Source organism: Barbus barbus (assembly GCF_936440315.1).
Source record: "Barbus barbus genome assembly, chromosome: 36".
In the NCBI taxonomy this organism is placed as follows: Eukaryota; Metazoa; Chordata; class Actinopteri; order Cypriniformes; family Cyprinidae; genus Barbus; species Barbus barbus.
The window spans coordinates 25,819,200-25,833,392 of NC_136714.1; the positions used below are offsets into that span (position 1 = coordinate 25,819,200).

The 14,193-nt window shown below is 38.9% G+C and overlaps 1 protein-coding gene across 1 annotated transcript in view; it reads left to right on the forward strand.

Moving 5' to 3' along the window:
- Positions 1–482: 482 nt before the first annotated feature.
- Positions 483–14,193, forward strand: part of LOC306856011 (potassium channel subfamily T member 1-like) — a gene marked incomplete at both ends in the record, with an annotated part of 29,360 nt that continues 15,649 nt past the window's right edge. Inside the window, 15 exons of the mRNA XM_079394969.1 lie at positions 483–571; positions 2,353–2,432; positions 2,546–2,648; positions 4,447–4,488; positions 4,601–4,649; positions 6,205–6,264; positions 6,436–6,510; positions 6,591–6,674; positions 6,759–6,853; positions 7,939–8,122; positions 9,557–9,721; positions 9,844–9,980; positions 10,292–10,355; positions 12,636–12,744; positions 12,920–13,028. Coding sequence (XP_079251095.1) covers positions 483–571; positions 2,353–2,432; positions 2,546–2,648; positions 4,447–4,488; positions 4,601–4,649; positions 6,205–6,264; positions 6,436–6,510; positions 6,591–6,674; positions 6,759–6,853; positions 7,939–8,122; positions 9,557–9,721; positions 9,844–9,980; positions 10,292–10,355; positions 12,636–12,744; positions 12,920–13,028 — 1,445 coding nt within the window. The remainder of the gene's footprint in view (positions 572–2,352; positions 2,433–2,545; positions 2,649–4,446; positions 4,489–4,600; positions 4,650–6,204; positions 6,265–6,435; positions 6,511–6,590; positions 6,675–6,758; positions 6,854–7,938; positions 8,123–9,556; positions 9,722–9,843; positions 9,981–10,291; positions 10,356–12,635; positions 12,745–12,919; positions 13,029–14,193) is intronic.

Here is a 14,193-nt window from a genome sequence, read left to right on the forward strand (position 1 = left end):
TGAAATATTTCATTTATCTTTTGGTGAGTTTGAGTTGCTCCTTCATTCAGAGTTCTCTTTGTAAGCACATTATTTGTACTTTTCCACCATTACAAAGACAAACACACTTGAGGCATGTTGCTATGATGACAATCATTCACTATACAAATATCATGTTTGTTTAATAAGCTTAATAACGATAGCTTTGCCACAGCTGTTGTGCATGTCAAAAACGTCCAGCTTATGCCTATTTTCGACAAAGAGATGCTAGTAAAATGAATAAACAATTTAAGTGCATTGAAATTCTAATGCAGAGACATACACGACAGAGAGAGACCGAGCAGAACTCTGGCAGGGAAGCTGACGCTTGCGCGCCTGCAATCAAGAGCGTGTGGGCGGGTTATTTTGAACCATGCCGCTGTAGATTGTGTACTTCCATAACAATACTCTCAGCTCAGATCTCCGTACATCCTCATCTAGAAAGCCTCTGGGTTTTCTCTGTTATGGAACAGAAGAATGCAGTGCCGTCCTGGGTTAACCCGGCTCTGGTCAACTGGAGGCTGGACTCTTTTGGTAGCGATGCTGGGCAGAGGTAGGATACGACGTCTCTAAGAGTCACTGCAGTCTTGTGCATGATTGAATACCTTAAAATATTCACTGAGTCTGGCTTATTTGCTGTTTTCCTCAAGCTGGAAAACTGTAGTGGATTTCAGGTGCTGATGAGTGCTGCACTTTTCAGTTGTTGTCAAAGTTTTTTTAGTATTCTTTAAAAGAATATTACCAGTTTGACAGTGTTTATATGAAAACCATGCTAAATACAATCACCCATGAATTTTCTAGCAGAAACATATGGAATATTTTTGACACGGGTCGTAATGTTGATGGCTTCATCTCACTTTATGATGGCAAATAAAACCACCGCTCCTGTGGTCTCCATGGGAACTAGCAGACACATCGCATCTCCAGTGAAGATGTCTGGGATTGTAATGTAGAGAATTGCTCTTAGGGCTGAACTATGTAAACAGAGTAAAACATGGTGCTGGAAAGAATTAAAAAAGTCTTTATGCGTCAAAATATCTCTGATCGGTTTTGCACCCGCATGAACAGGAAAACTCACACATAACGGCACATATAGGGATGACGGCATTTCTATTGATATTATATAACACGATTTATGCATTGTAATCACTTACATCAATATCTACATGAGTGTTTGATGCATAATGTGTCTGCTTTTTAACAACAATATTTTAGGTTAAAATTGTGCATATTTCACCATTTTTAATCTGATTTTGCTTTTACTAATTACTTTTAAATAGTACTAATATTTGTATGCATGATGATAATTATAAAGTAATTCACAAAATGCCGTTTAGAATAGTATTAGATGGAGTTTAGTGTGCCACACCTCAGGACTTTCTAAAAGTATTTCAACTACCCACTGACTGTATAACGCAGCACTGCTGGCAGACCCACCTTCACCAATGTAAAGCTTTCATGATTAAGCAAACATTTCTTTTCCCACTTTTATTTTCTCTCCATTTGTCTGCCTATATATTGCAAGTACAGTTGGTTGAAACTATGTTTTTTACCTCATGATTTGTTGTGCTTTGTAAATAAATTTATTACAGTGTCCCCAAAAAGTATTGGGTCAGTTAAGTCAGTTAATTATGTATCAATAGTTGTTTCCATACCATATTTCTATGCCAATTATGGGTTGTCACATAATAGAACACTGGCTGGAAATGGCATGATGTACATAATCTAAAAATACACATTAAAAAACTTAATTAGATGGATTTTTTTCTTTGTTAAGAAAACATATACTTGAACTTAAATGGAAACACATTTATCGAATAAATTCCTTGATGTGCAACAAAATGTGACTTTGCCTCAACAGATCATGTGTCTGGATAACTGGACTGGTATCTTCTCAAATGTTGTTTTAGTCATTCTGAAATGCCTGAGCCAAAGTCTGTTATCAAAAGGATTTGGTATAATTTCTCACATCAATGCATTCCCAAACATCAGACATTCACCTCTGAAAGCAAGATAACATCGTTTGTCATTCGTTTCGTCAGCAGCATTTATTGCCGCATTCATCTGCATGCTCTGAGGCGCAAGTAATTATTATGTAGGGAAAAAGAGGCTTCCTCCGGTGCAGCAGCTCTTTATTGTTTTATTACTGATACTTTGTTCTCTTTAATACATGGGATGGAAACGGTGCTTTATTAGCAAATGTTTTAATATGATTTTACCAAGTTTAATCCACAACAGACCTAATGTCACAATCATTCAGTTGTGATTTTAGTCAGCGATTTGTTGACTGGATATTGGTAGAGGTTTTTGGATATATGTTTTTTTTTTCTGCAGGGTCCATGTGGAGTTTTATGTGGATGAGAACACGTTTAAAGAGAGGCTCAAACTTTTCTTCATCAAAAACCAAAGATCCAGTAAGTCTGCCTGAACTGTACATATTTACCTCTGAACATTTGTTTGTAACTTTTAACCTATTATCTTTATGTCTATTTTATGGCCTGTTAATGCACTGACCTTTCACCTCCAGGTTTAAGGATCCGAATATTTAACTTCTGCCTGAAGCTTTTGACATGTGTTCTTTACATAATTCGAGTCATGACGGACAATCCAGCCCAGCTCCGCTACACATGGTCAGAACTGTCTTAAAGGAATAGTGCAACCAAACATGTACTGTTAATTTACTCACCCTCAAGCCATCTAAAATGTAGGTGACTTTTTTCTTCAGTAGAACAAAGTAACGAAAAGTAAGAAATAAATCAAAGTTACCGTGGTGCATGTTGATTCATAAAATGCAAGTCTGCAACTACCGTCACTTAAGAGTCAAAAAGGAAAATACAGGCAAGACAAAATTAATACCCATGGCTCCTGGCGATATATTGAGGTCTTATGAAATGAAAAGATTGGTCTATGCAAGAAAATTTAGTTTAGTTTGAAACTGTAAAGCATAACCATCCACATTAAGGGTTATGGATTCTGCTTTGTGCAACTGGTGAGGTGAACCAATAAGCATCATTTCAGTCTTGTCACTGTTTAGGCAGGCAATTTACAGACATGCATTTTTTAATCTCAGTAAAGCATTGAGAAAGAAAAGAGACAGCCACATTGACATCAGGTTTTGAATATATATAGATCTGAGTGTCATCTGCATAAAAGTGAAGTGTTCTTAAAAGTTGGCCAAGTGGAAAAATGTAAATACTAAAAAGTAAAGGGCCCAAAACTGGTCCCTGGGGAACACCAGATTGCACCACACTGACCTTAGACCTGCAACCACCCATCACAACAAACTTCTTGCAATCGGAGAGGTAGGACTTAAACCACTTCAATGCAGAATCAGAAACTCCAAAGACAGTCTCTAAACGGGTGATTAAAATAGAGTGATCTATTGGGTCAAATGTGGCACTAAGATCAAGAAGAACCAGTATAGATAGACAGGCTGTTTATCTGATTTGTTTCCATGAACTGGTTCTTTCAAAAAATTGGTTTCAATGAACTGGTTCAAATAACCATCTGTTCAAATTTTAAATTTAAAAAATTTAATTAAATTTCACCAATTCGTTTACATAATCGTGCAATGATGTGACATAGACTCAATTATATTATTAAAGCACTAAACAAATGATGTGAAACATGGATGTTTTATATGTTTAAAATCTATAACGTGAATAAACTTGTCTTCATCAGATCACCTTTTTAACATAAACATTGAGAAACCATAAAAACATTTATTTTGTGCCTTCATTCAAGTGTTAGGTTCACACATGCACATATCAGCAGCTTATCGGTCTTCAGTCCGGGTTGAACTGATTCCTCAGTTCAGTGAATGTTGGAGGACCTGGAGTGCTGAATCAGTTCATTCTTCACAGGTTCAAAAGCACCGCTATTTTGGTTGTCAGGTATCTGAAAGTGAGTTTTGATTGAGTAACTGTTTCAGATGGTTCAGTCTAATTTGGTCAACTGATTTGTGCAATTCACGAAAAAAAGGTCTCACAGGATTACTGGTAATAATAATGCTCAGTTTCTTGCACAGGCCGATCGTTTCGCTTCATAAGACCTCAATAAATTGTCAGTAGCCATGGGTATTAATTCTGTCTTGCTTTCTGACTCCCAAAGTGACAGTAGCCATTGACTTGTATTTTATGACTCACCAAGGACTTCTTTGCTGTTCTACTGAAGAAAAAAATCCACCTACATCTTATGGCCTGAAGGAGAGTGAATTAAAAGCAAATTTTAGTTTTTTGGTGAACAGTTCTCTTAATGTTTGTGAGTGTAAAATGGCTTATGGAGCATGATTAGAATGACTAATTTTTTCTGGTATTAGAGAATATTTATTCATATTTAAAGAAAGTTAGTGAATCATTTCTTATGCTGCAGTAAAATACCCCTATAGATTGATGTGTCACAGTAAGCGACCCACACCTCTCTCTACAGCGTCAACTGCAACAGCACCACGCAGACCAACGAGATCAACTGGTGAGACAAACCATCAGCGTCAAACTGTGGTTTATTTTCAGTTATGCAGATGTGATTCGAGGTTGATTTCATACTTCTAATTTATTCGCTCTAATCTGCCTCTTTCTCCCAGGGAACTGATATTCTGGGTAGACAGAAAAATACCAGTTTGGGCCATTCAGGTGAGTCCAAAGAAAAGCAAACATTTATATGGTAACACTTTACATTAAGGTTTCATTTGTTAAGGGATAATATACATTCAGCCGGTTGATATCGCAAAATAATGCTCGACAGGCTTATCAGTATAATGTATAAGACTGAAGGGCTTTATTATGCGATAACAACCAGCTGGATGTACATTATCCCGCTTATTACATGGCTGCTTGCCACAAAAGTAAATAATTGGACACGAAACATTGATCAGCATCAACGATCAACATGACTCATAGTACCCAGATAAGCTTGTGTTATTAGTTTTAATGTATGTTATTGGGGAATAACAGACCTCAGAATTTTGTGATTGACCAATCAGAATCCAGTATTCCAGAGAGCCGTGTAATAACAGTAGTTAACTATATCAGTTAACATGAATAGAATTTATTAGTCGTAGTTAATGTTAAGTTTAACATTTTCTAATACAGTATTAAAAACAAATGTTGTATCTGTTAGTTAATGCATTGTGAGCTAACATGAACATTTTAATCTAATATTAACAAAGGTTAATAAATGCTGGGAAAATATATTGTTAATGGTTAGTTCATTTTAGTTAATGCATTTACTAGTGTTAACAAATGAGACCTTATTGTAGTGTTACCATTTAGATACAAATGTATTTATTTAGCCTTTGAAACACTGCTTTATGAAGCTATGAAACATTTATGAATCTTTTGTTTTGAATCTGTGGTTCAGAATCAGCACACAAGGCTTTGCTTCGAACCATGGTTTCAAAATATCTCAAAATTACACTGAAAATAAATTGGTGTATAAACTATTTTCACTTACAATTTGCAAGTAAATTTTACAAATAAGTGAAAAGAAATAGCAAGTAACACATTGGATAAAAAATGAAATTTTGAAGTAGACAGACTGAAAATTTATTTATTCATTTATTTATGTAAAACATACTCCAATAATCTTTATAATTAATATATATATATAATTTTTTTTTTTTTTTTTTACATTGATCTGGTGAATCCATGAATGAATGTCTAATTGTTTTTAATTGATCTTGGGTCAATTTTAATAATATATATTCATACAAATTCATGAAGTTAATTCATTTTAATATTTAGGCATGTATAATACAATGACATGTAATTGCTTTTAATTGACCAAGTTCTGTCTAATAAAACACAAAACAAAGCAAACACACATTTTACAGAACTTTCATATTTAATGATATTTAATTATTTGTAGATTGCATTTAATAGATTATATTTTCATTACAACATTTGCAATTGGATTGTTAAAGGCATGATAAAACAAGTTTTTGTTGCATTTACATAATTGTGACCAGCAGGTGCCGCCAGCCTGTAGCATTTCTCATTATGTAGCATTTGTGATGCTCAGGTTTGCTCTTGCAATTCAGTACTGCTGGTATTTTTGACTTCTGTATAATAAATTGTGCTTGAGTTTTTCCTATAAAATAATAATTATAATGTTCTGTGAGCTGAAATTTCACTCTTAGCTGTTTTTTAAAATTATTATTAATATTATTTTGTACATTTTTTACATCAGGTGATTGTAGCATCCATCAGTTTCATGGAGGCCATGTTGTTAATGTACCTCAGCTACAAGGTGAGTTTGTGTGCATTTGTGCAAAGTGTGAACGTGTTTATTGATTTTTCACGCTCAGTTTGCTCTGAGACCTGAAATGTCTAGTTACTGCATTTCGCTTTGGCACATCCACAGCTATTGGTTCCTGATGTCTGAAACAAATAGTTTCTGAGTGCATGTGTTTTTTTTCAGGGTAATATATGGGAGCAGATATTTCAGGTGTCTTTCCTGTTGGAGATGTTAAATACTGTCCCTTTCATAATAACGGTAAGAAGCATATTCAGAATAATATCTCAAACTACATCTGATAATAAAATCTGACCTCTCTGATTCTCTCTCTATGTCAGATTTTCTGGCCTCCCCTCAGAAACCTGTTTATCCCAGTGTTTCTCAACTGCTGGCTGGCCAAGTGTGCTCTGGAGAGCATGATAGTGAGTGTTAAGCATTCCCAAATAAACCCACACCAGTGTTTAAGCAATGCTGTACAGAAACCAGACGATATGTCTGTGTTACAGAATGATCTGCACCGGGCCATTCAGAGAACACACTCGGCCATGTTCAACCAGGTCCTCATTCTTATCTGCACTCTCTTATGTCTCGTATTCACTGGGTAAGAATCATGTTCCTCTGGTTTATGGCTGGGCGATATATCCAAAAATTATTATTTTGATATTCTTTAAATTTTTGGTCAATCAATATGCACATTTTTTAAATATAAAATATGGTAATTAAACTGGTGTTTAAATCTCATTGCCTTCATTTTCAAAATCCAAACAAGAATTAAAGCTTCTTTCATTTTTGAAAACTGGTATTTGAAAACTTCTCCATTTCATGTTACTGGAGACTTTTTGATCAAGATTTATTTCATTTTAGATTTATTTTTTATTATATATATATATTTTGTATATTCGTTTTCAGCATGTCATTTGATTTTGTTATTGTTGTATTTTTTAATAAAAAAAATGTTTTATATTTACTCTCTTTTTCAGCACACATAATTTTTGTCAAGAGTTTTGTTATTTTTTAAATTGTTTGTTTAATTTAATTTTTTATTAATAACTGAATATATAATTATTTGTTAAAAATTGCATTTACTGAAATTTAATTTACTGTCTCTTTCAGCACATTATTTTATTGTAAAGATAATTTTTATTTTAAATTGATTTAATTTATTTTATTTTGCTTATTAATATTTTAATATTTAGTTTTTATTTACTGTATCTTTCAGCACATTATTTTATTGTCAATATAATTTTTTTTATTTTAATGAATTTTTATTTAATTTAAAATGATTTTTTATTAAAAATGTCTCTTTTAGCACACATAATTTTATTGTCAAGATTATTTGGTTATTTTTTATATGTTAAAATGAGTTGTGCTTTATTTACACAATACATTTATTTTGAGAATTGATTTACATTATTGATTTATTTTAATTTAATTCGTTTTATAGCTTCTCCATATTTGACAGCGATAGTACAAGCACTAGCAGAAAAGCTTGACAAAGCTAGCAACAGTATCTAAGGAGGGTGGGTCTTAACAAAGACCAGCCAATTCCTTACATGCATCTTGTACAACCACAATATACACTATATTTTTGTCGATTTTATTACTTGAACAGGTATATCACCCACCTCTACTCTTTATCACAAGCTGTTCTTATCAGCTACACTGAAGTCTTTCTGTCTCTTTCAGCACATGTGGTATCCAGCATTTAGAGCGTGCTGGTAAAAAGAGCCTGTCTCTCTTCAACGCTTTGTATTTTTGCATCGTGACCTTCTCTACGGTGGGCTTCGGCGATGTGACGCCGCAGATCTGGCCGTCTCAGCTGCTGGTGGTGGTGATGATCTGTGTGGCCCTGGTGGTGCTGCCTCTACAGGTCAGAGGAATCAAGCACTTTTTTACATTTATCAAAATAATGGTAATTAAACACTATTTAAAGGGGTCATATGATCGATTTCAAGTTTTCCTTTCTCTTTGGAGTGTTACAAGCTGTTTGTGCATAGATGAGATCCCTAAAGTTGCAAAGACTAAAGTCTCAAACCCTAAAGATATTCTTTATCAAAGTTAACACTCCCCCCTAAACGACTAATTTAAACACTCCCCCACATGTCTACATCATGATGTGGAAATTTTTGCGTAATGCAGCCCAAATGTTCACGCAAAGAAAAGAAGGCGTGGTTTCAGTAACCGCAGTAATGTTGATGCAGCCATGTCAGGGAGACGCTGTGTGTTTCTATGCAAATGCAAAAGCACTTTATTTGGCCTTCCGAAAGTAGATGTATTTAGGAATCATTGGTTAAGATTTGTTTACAACACAACAGCATAACCCAAATATTTCAATTTGTGCAACGCATTTTATGGACGACAGTTTCGTGAGCCTAAGTTAGCTATGCACGAAGGCTATTTAAAAAAAAAAGGGTTAATTCTGACTTTGCTATGACAATCTGGCGCTTCTGAATCAGCGACTGCAAGTATGTTTTGTTATTAGTTGAAGTATTTGCTATTGACTGTTCAAATGCGGAGTTTTGCATGTAACGTGTCGTGTATGTGTGTGTGTGTGTGTGTGAGGGGAGCAGGGTCACATCACAGAGTGTACAGCCCGTCAGAAATCGTCTTAACCGCAGCTTGTATGCAAACACATACAAGCATCATCTCTGTGTCTGTCATGCGACTCTGTTCCCCTTTCGGGCTTGAACTGATAAAACTAACTTGAAAGCTGAAGCTTACGATTATGGAAAGGGGCGTTACATTTCCGACGCGTGCTTGTGGTGTTCGGCCAATCACAATGCACTGTGTCAGCTGGCCAATCAGAGCAGACTGCACTTGTTGGAAGGAGGGGCTTTGCAGAAAAAAAACGCGTTTGAGAGAGGCGGGGCATAGAGTGTTTTTTGAACATAAAAGCATGTCAACATATTCTGTTACACCAAATACACAAAATAATGATCTTTAAAATAGCATCATATGACCCCTTTAAATTCACTCGCCTTCATTGTTGAAACAAGAAATAAAGCTTCGGTAGTTTCAGAAAAACATTTACATTTATGCATTTAGCAGACGCTTTTATCCAAAGCAACTTACAGTGCATTCAGGCTATAATTTTTATTTATTTTTTATCAGTATGACAAAAACAAGTATTTGCAAACCACTGTTATTACTTCTTGTATTTCTTATCATTAATTGAATTCATTCAAAACTTTTTTTATTTGCTGTATTTATTTATGTTACTGTCTGTCTACTCAAATAATGACTATGCCGATGATCTTTTAAGTATTTTTTGTTTTACTATGTGTCTTTTATTCTCTGGCTGTAGTTTGAGGAGTTGATCTATCTGTGGATGGAAAGGCAAAAATCTGGAGGAAACTACAGCAGACATCGAGCTCAGACAGAGAGACATGTGGTCTTATGTGTCAGTACTCTCAAAATCGACCTGCTCATGGACTTTCTCAATGAATTCTATGCTCATCCTCACACACAGGTGTGTATTCTGTCTGTCTTTGTGTGTTTAATAGGTTCAGAATGTCATTTCTGTCACATCTTGTCTGATGTTTACAGTATTTTGTTCTAGTTTGATCACATGTTGTGCTTGTGCATGTTTAGGATTATTACGTGGTCATCTTGTGTCCATGTGAGGTGGACGCCCAGGTGAGGAGGATTTTGCAGATTCCTCTCTGGTCACAGAGGGTCATCTACCTTCAAGGCTCCGCCCTCAAAAACCAGGATTTACTGAGAGCCAAGTGAGTGACAGCCTCACTGACCAATCACAGCATTTTTCATTTGCATATGGTCTTATTTGTTTTTCATAGGGCTGCAACAACTAATGGATAAAATTAATTAAAATCGTCGGTCGTTAGTAGTTGATTCTGTGCTCTTATATACTTGTATTTAAGCCTTTCCCCACACAATTTATCTCACTTTTTGTTGTGTACAGTACAGTTTACTCATTGTTTGAAAGAGAGCAAGATGTGGAATAACATAATTTTTTGGGCTTCTGTGATTGGTCTGCTTCGTTAATCTCCCTCTGTGATTGGTTGCTTTTGTTCTGTAGGATGGACGATGCAGAAGCTTGTTTCATTCTCAGCAGCAGGAATGAAGCTGATCGCATGGCGGCAGTTAGTGTTCACAAAAATCAATTATCTTTTATTTATTGTTCATGTGTATTGATGAAGTTACACATCAATATTTTCTGGCAATACTGATTGTAATATCAGACTTGAAAACCGAGAATAAGATTATTATTAATTTATTTGTCATTTATTGATTAATAGTTTTTTCTCCAATATCTAATATTAAAGATTGACCAAACATTACACACAGAAAAATGAAAGAAAGAAAAGTGAAAACAACATTATTCTACAATTCAAAGGCTGATTTAACCCAACAATAAACAAACATTAAACGGAACAAATAAATACTGTGACGAGTCGGCTGCCTCCCCCCTGTCCATCATCACCACCCCGTCCCTTATTCGCCGCCCTTCACCAGGCTCCCGACGGGAGTGGGTGTGTGAGAGAGAGGAGGGGCGCTGAAACAGCCAGGGCTGGCGGCGTGTGATGAGGCGCACCTGACGTGAATGGAGCCTCATCACCGCCGCCGTTTAAACGCCGAGCGCGCCTCTCCTCGTGAGACCGGTCTCTTCCCCGTGCATGCACGCTGGTGTCCTCGTGGGTCCAGGAAAGGGAGCGTAGAGGGAACTACCTGCCGCCGCCAGAGACGCGAGCGGCCGGACCCGCAGTCCGGCCGACACTGCACCCGCGATACGGCCGTCGGGCAAGGACGCCGGGCTGTGGAATCCCGTCGAGCACCCGGGGATGAAGGAGTTGGACGAAGCCGCCACAGAAGCCGCCGTCACCCGCGCCCCGGGACCTCCAGACGGGAGCGCGTGCGGCCGCCGGACTCCGCCCCTTACCTGGACCCTTCCCTCCTGAACACTGCCCTCCTGCACAGCCCCGCAGCACGACGAGGACACCAGATCCCCGTTTATTTTGGACACTTTTCCCCCTTTGGACACTTTATTTTAATATTGTTTAATAAAAACCTCTCCGAGGCTTGACGCCACGCCCACTGTGTCTGTCGTTGGCTCCTCCCGCCACAGTGGTGGAGAATGCAGGCAGGCGGAGCCTAGACAGCGCAGTTGGGCAACATCTGATGACGTCATCCCCTCTCGCTCGCAAGAAGCCGTAGAGCCCGTACGGGGACGGAGGAAGGACGGGGACAGCCTCCCAGCCACCAATGGGGTAAGTGACATTCTGTCTATTTGTCATCATTACCCCGTGGTTGGTTGAGGCTGTCAACTAAAACCCGCTTTCTCTGTCCCGGCTCCGGCGCGGTGCGAGAGGGAGCGTTGCCCGGAGAGGAATCCCTGCCCCGCCCACTCCGACCGCTGGAGCCTGGTTGAGGAAGGTAGCACTCCTGCGTGGGCGGCGACCCTCGGACGGGGATGTCGCTTGGGGGGGGGGATGTGACGAGTCGGCTGCCTCCCCCCTGTCCATCATCACCACCCCGTCCCTTATTCGCCGCCCTTCACCAGGCTCCCGACGGGAGTGGGTGTGTGAGAGAGAGGAGGGGCGCTGAAACAGCCAGGGCTGGCGGCGTGTGATGAGGCGCACCTGACGTGAATGGAGCCTCATCACCGCCGCCGTTTAAACGCCGAGCGCGCCTCTCCTCGTGAGACCGGTCTCTTCCCCGTGCATGCACGCTGGTGTCCTCGTGGGTCCAGGAAAGGGAGCGTAGAGGGAACTACCTGCCGCCGCCAGAGACGCGAGCGGCCGGACCCGCAGTCCGGCCGACACTGCACCCGCGATACGGCCGTCGGGCAAGGACGCCGGGCCGTGGAATCCCGTCGAGCACCCGGGGATGAAGGAGTTGGACGAAGCCGCCACAGAAGCCGCCGTCACCCGCGCCCCGGGACCTCCAGACGGGAGCGCGTGCGGCCGCCGGACTCCGCCCCTTACCTGGACCCTTCCCTCCTGAACACTGCCCTCCTGCACAGCCCCGCAGCACGACGAGGACACCAGATCCCCGTTTATTTTGGACACTTTTCCCCCTTTGGACACTTTATTTTAATATTGTTTAATAAAAACCTCTCCGAGGCTTGACGCCACGCCCACTGTGTCTGTCGTTGGCTCCTCCCGCCACAATACAAAGAAAGAAAAATAAGAAAAAGCACAAAACATTAATTTAAAATTCAATAGCAGATTTAACCCATGAATGCACAACAAAAAAACAAACAGAAAAAATAAAGAAAGAACACAACATTAAACTACAATAAATAAAATAACTAATTTAACAACGTTATATTACAGTCACAAGGTATCATTTGTTTTACACATTCAATCCAGTCAGATTATCAAATGTATATATTAGTTAATAAACAGGTATTGATTTGACAGGATCACCAGACCATTCTGAGGGCCTGGGCTGTGAAAGACTTCGCTCCGAACTGCCCTCTTTACGTCCAGATTCTCAAACCTGAAAACAAGTTCCATGTTAAATTTGCAGGTACTAATTTGCCTTTATTTCACATTATTTTTCTGAATATTGCTCACTCTTTCTGCATTATGTATTTCTTTTATTCTCACTTTCATTCTCTATATAATTTGAAGCTCTTAGATGACTCATTTTAGTAACCGTCAGCCATCTTGGCTCTGAGCAGAATGTCTGTTTCTTTCCGCAGATCACGTAGTGTGTGAAGAAGAGTTTAAATATGCCATGTTGGCTCTGAACTGTCTGTGTCCAGCCACCTCTACTCTAATCACTTTACTAGTCCACACATCTCGAGGACAGTGAGTCGCGACTCTATTAGTGCTCTTAAAAGTGAAGTGTGTTATTTCTGTGCTACCAGCGCCACCACATTGAAAAATATTGACTGTTTTCAGACAGGTTTCCCAAACACACCTTTAGTCATTACCATGTTTTTTCCCTCAACTTTTTCCGAACATGCCATTGTTATTTGTTTAATTTTTTAGTTTATTAAAATTGAGTTTTATTTTATTAAAAAAGAAAAACAAGTTTTATTTTGAGAATTAGTTTGCTTAATTGTATAGCGTCTCCAGTAATACCATTTTTTTAAACAATATCATCACACACACACTATCATTCAAAAGTTTGGTCAAGATTTTTTTTAAGAATTTCTTAAATTCATTATTTTTTTTGCAACGATGCATTAAATTGATCAAAAGTAGTGCTGTCAAACAACTAATCGCGTTTAATCGCATCCAAAATAAAAGTTTTGTTTACATAATATATGAGCGTATGCTGTGTATATTTATTATGTATATATAAATATACATACATGCATGTATACATTTCCGAAAATATGTTCATATATTTGTCAGCAGATAGACACAGGACACAGAGGTAAGTGCAATACAATCAACAGGTTTATTGAGTAGTAGCAGAGGGGAATGAGATGAGCAGAATATCCAGGTAAGCAGGCGGGGAATGGGAATGTCTCTAGGGGCTTATCTGAGTGTGAGTGTCCTTTTTCCTTTTCCAGGGGATCTGGAGGTAACAGTGGAGCGTGGAGACGGTGGAGAACTGGAGCGGTGGAGAACAGGGATAGGAACACTGGAGCAACTGGTAAGTAGACAAAAGGTAAGTGGGTCAGGTTAGTCAACATGGAATGTTTGAGACCAGACAGTGAGTGAACGGGAGGAGTGCAGGGATATAGTGCTGCTGATTAGTGCTGACAGGTAGCGATGATCAGAAATCAGGGGATTGGGATCTGGTGAGTGTCGTTGGTGGAGACTGTGGTGACACTCTGACAGTACCCCCTCCTCTAGGGGCGGCTCCTGACACCCTATTACTGCGACGGGGTCGGCCACAGCATCTGGGTGCGGGACGGTCAGGGTGGTTCTGGTGAAACTTGGCCAGGAGAGAGGGATCCAGCACATCGTCCCGGGCCACCCAGGTTCTCCTGCCCGTATCCCTCCCAATCAATAAGATATT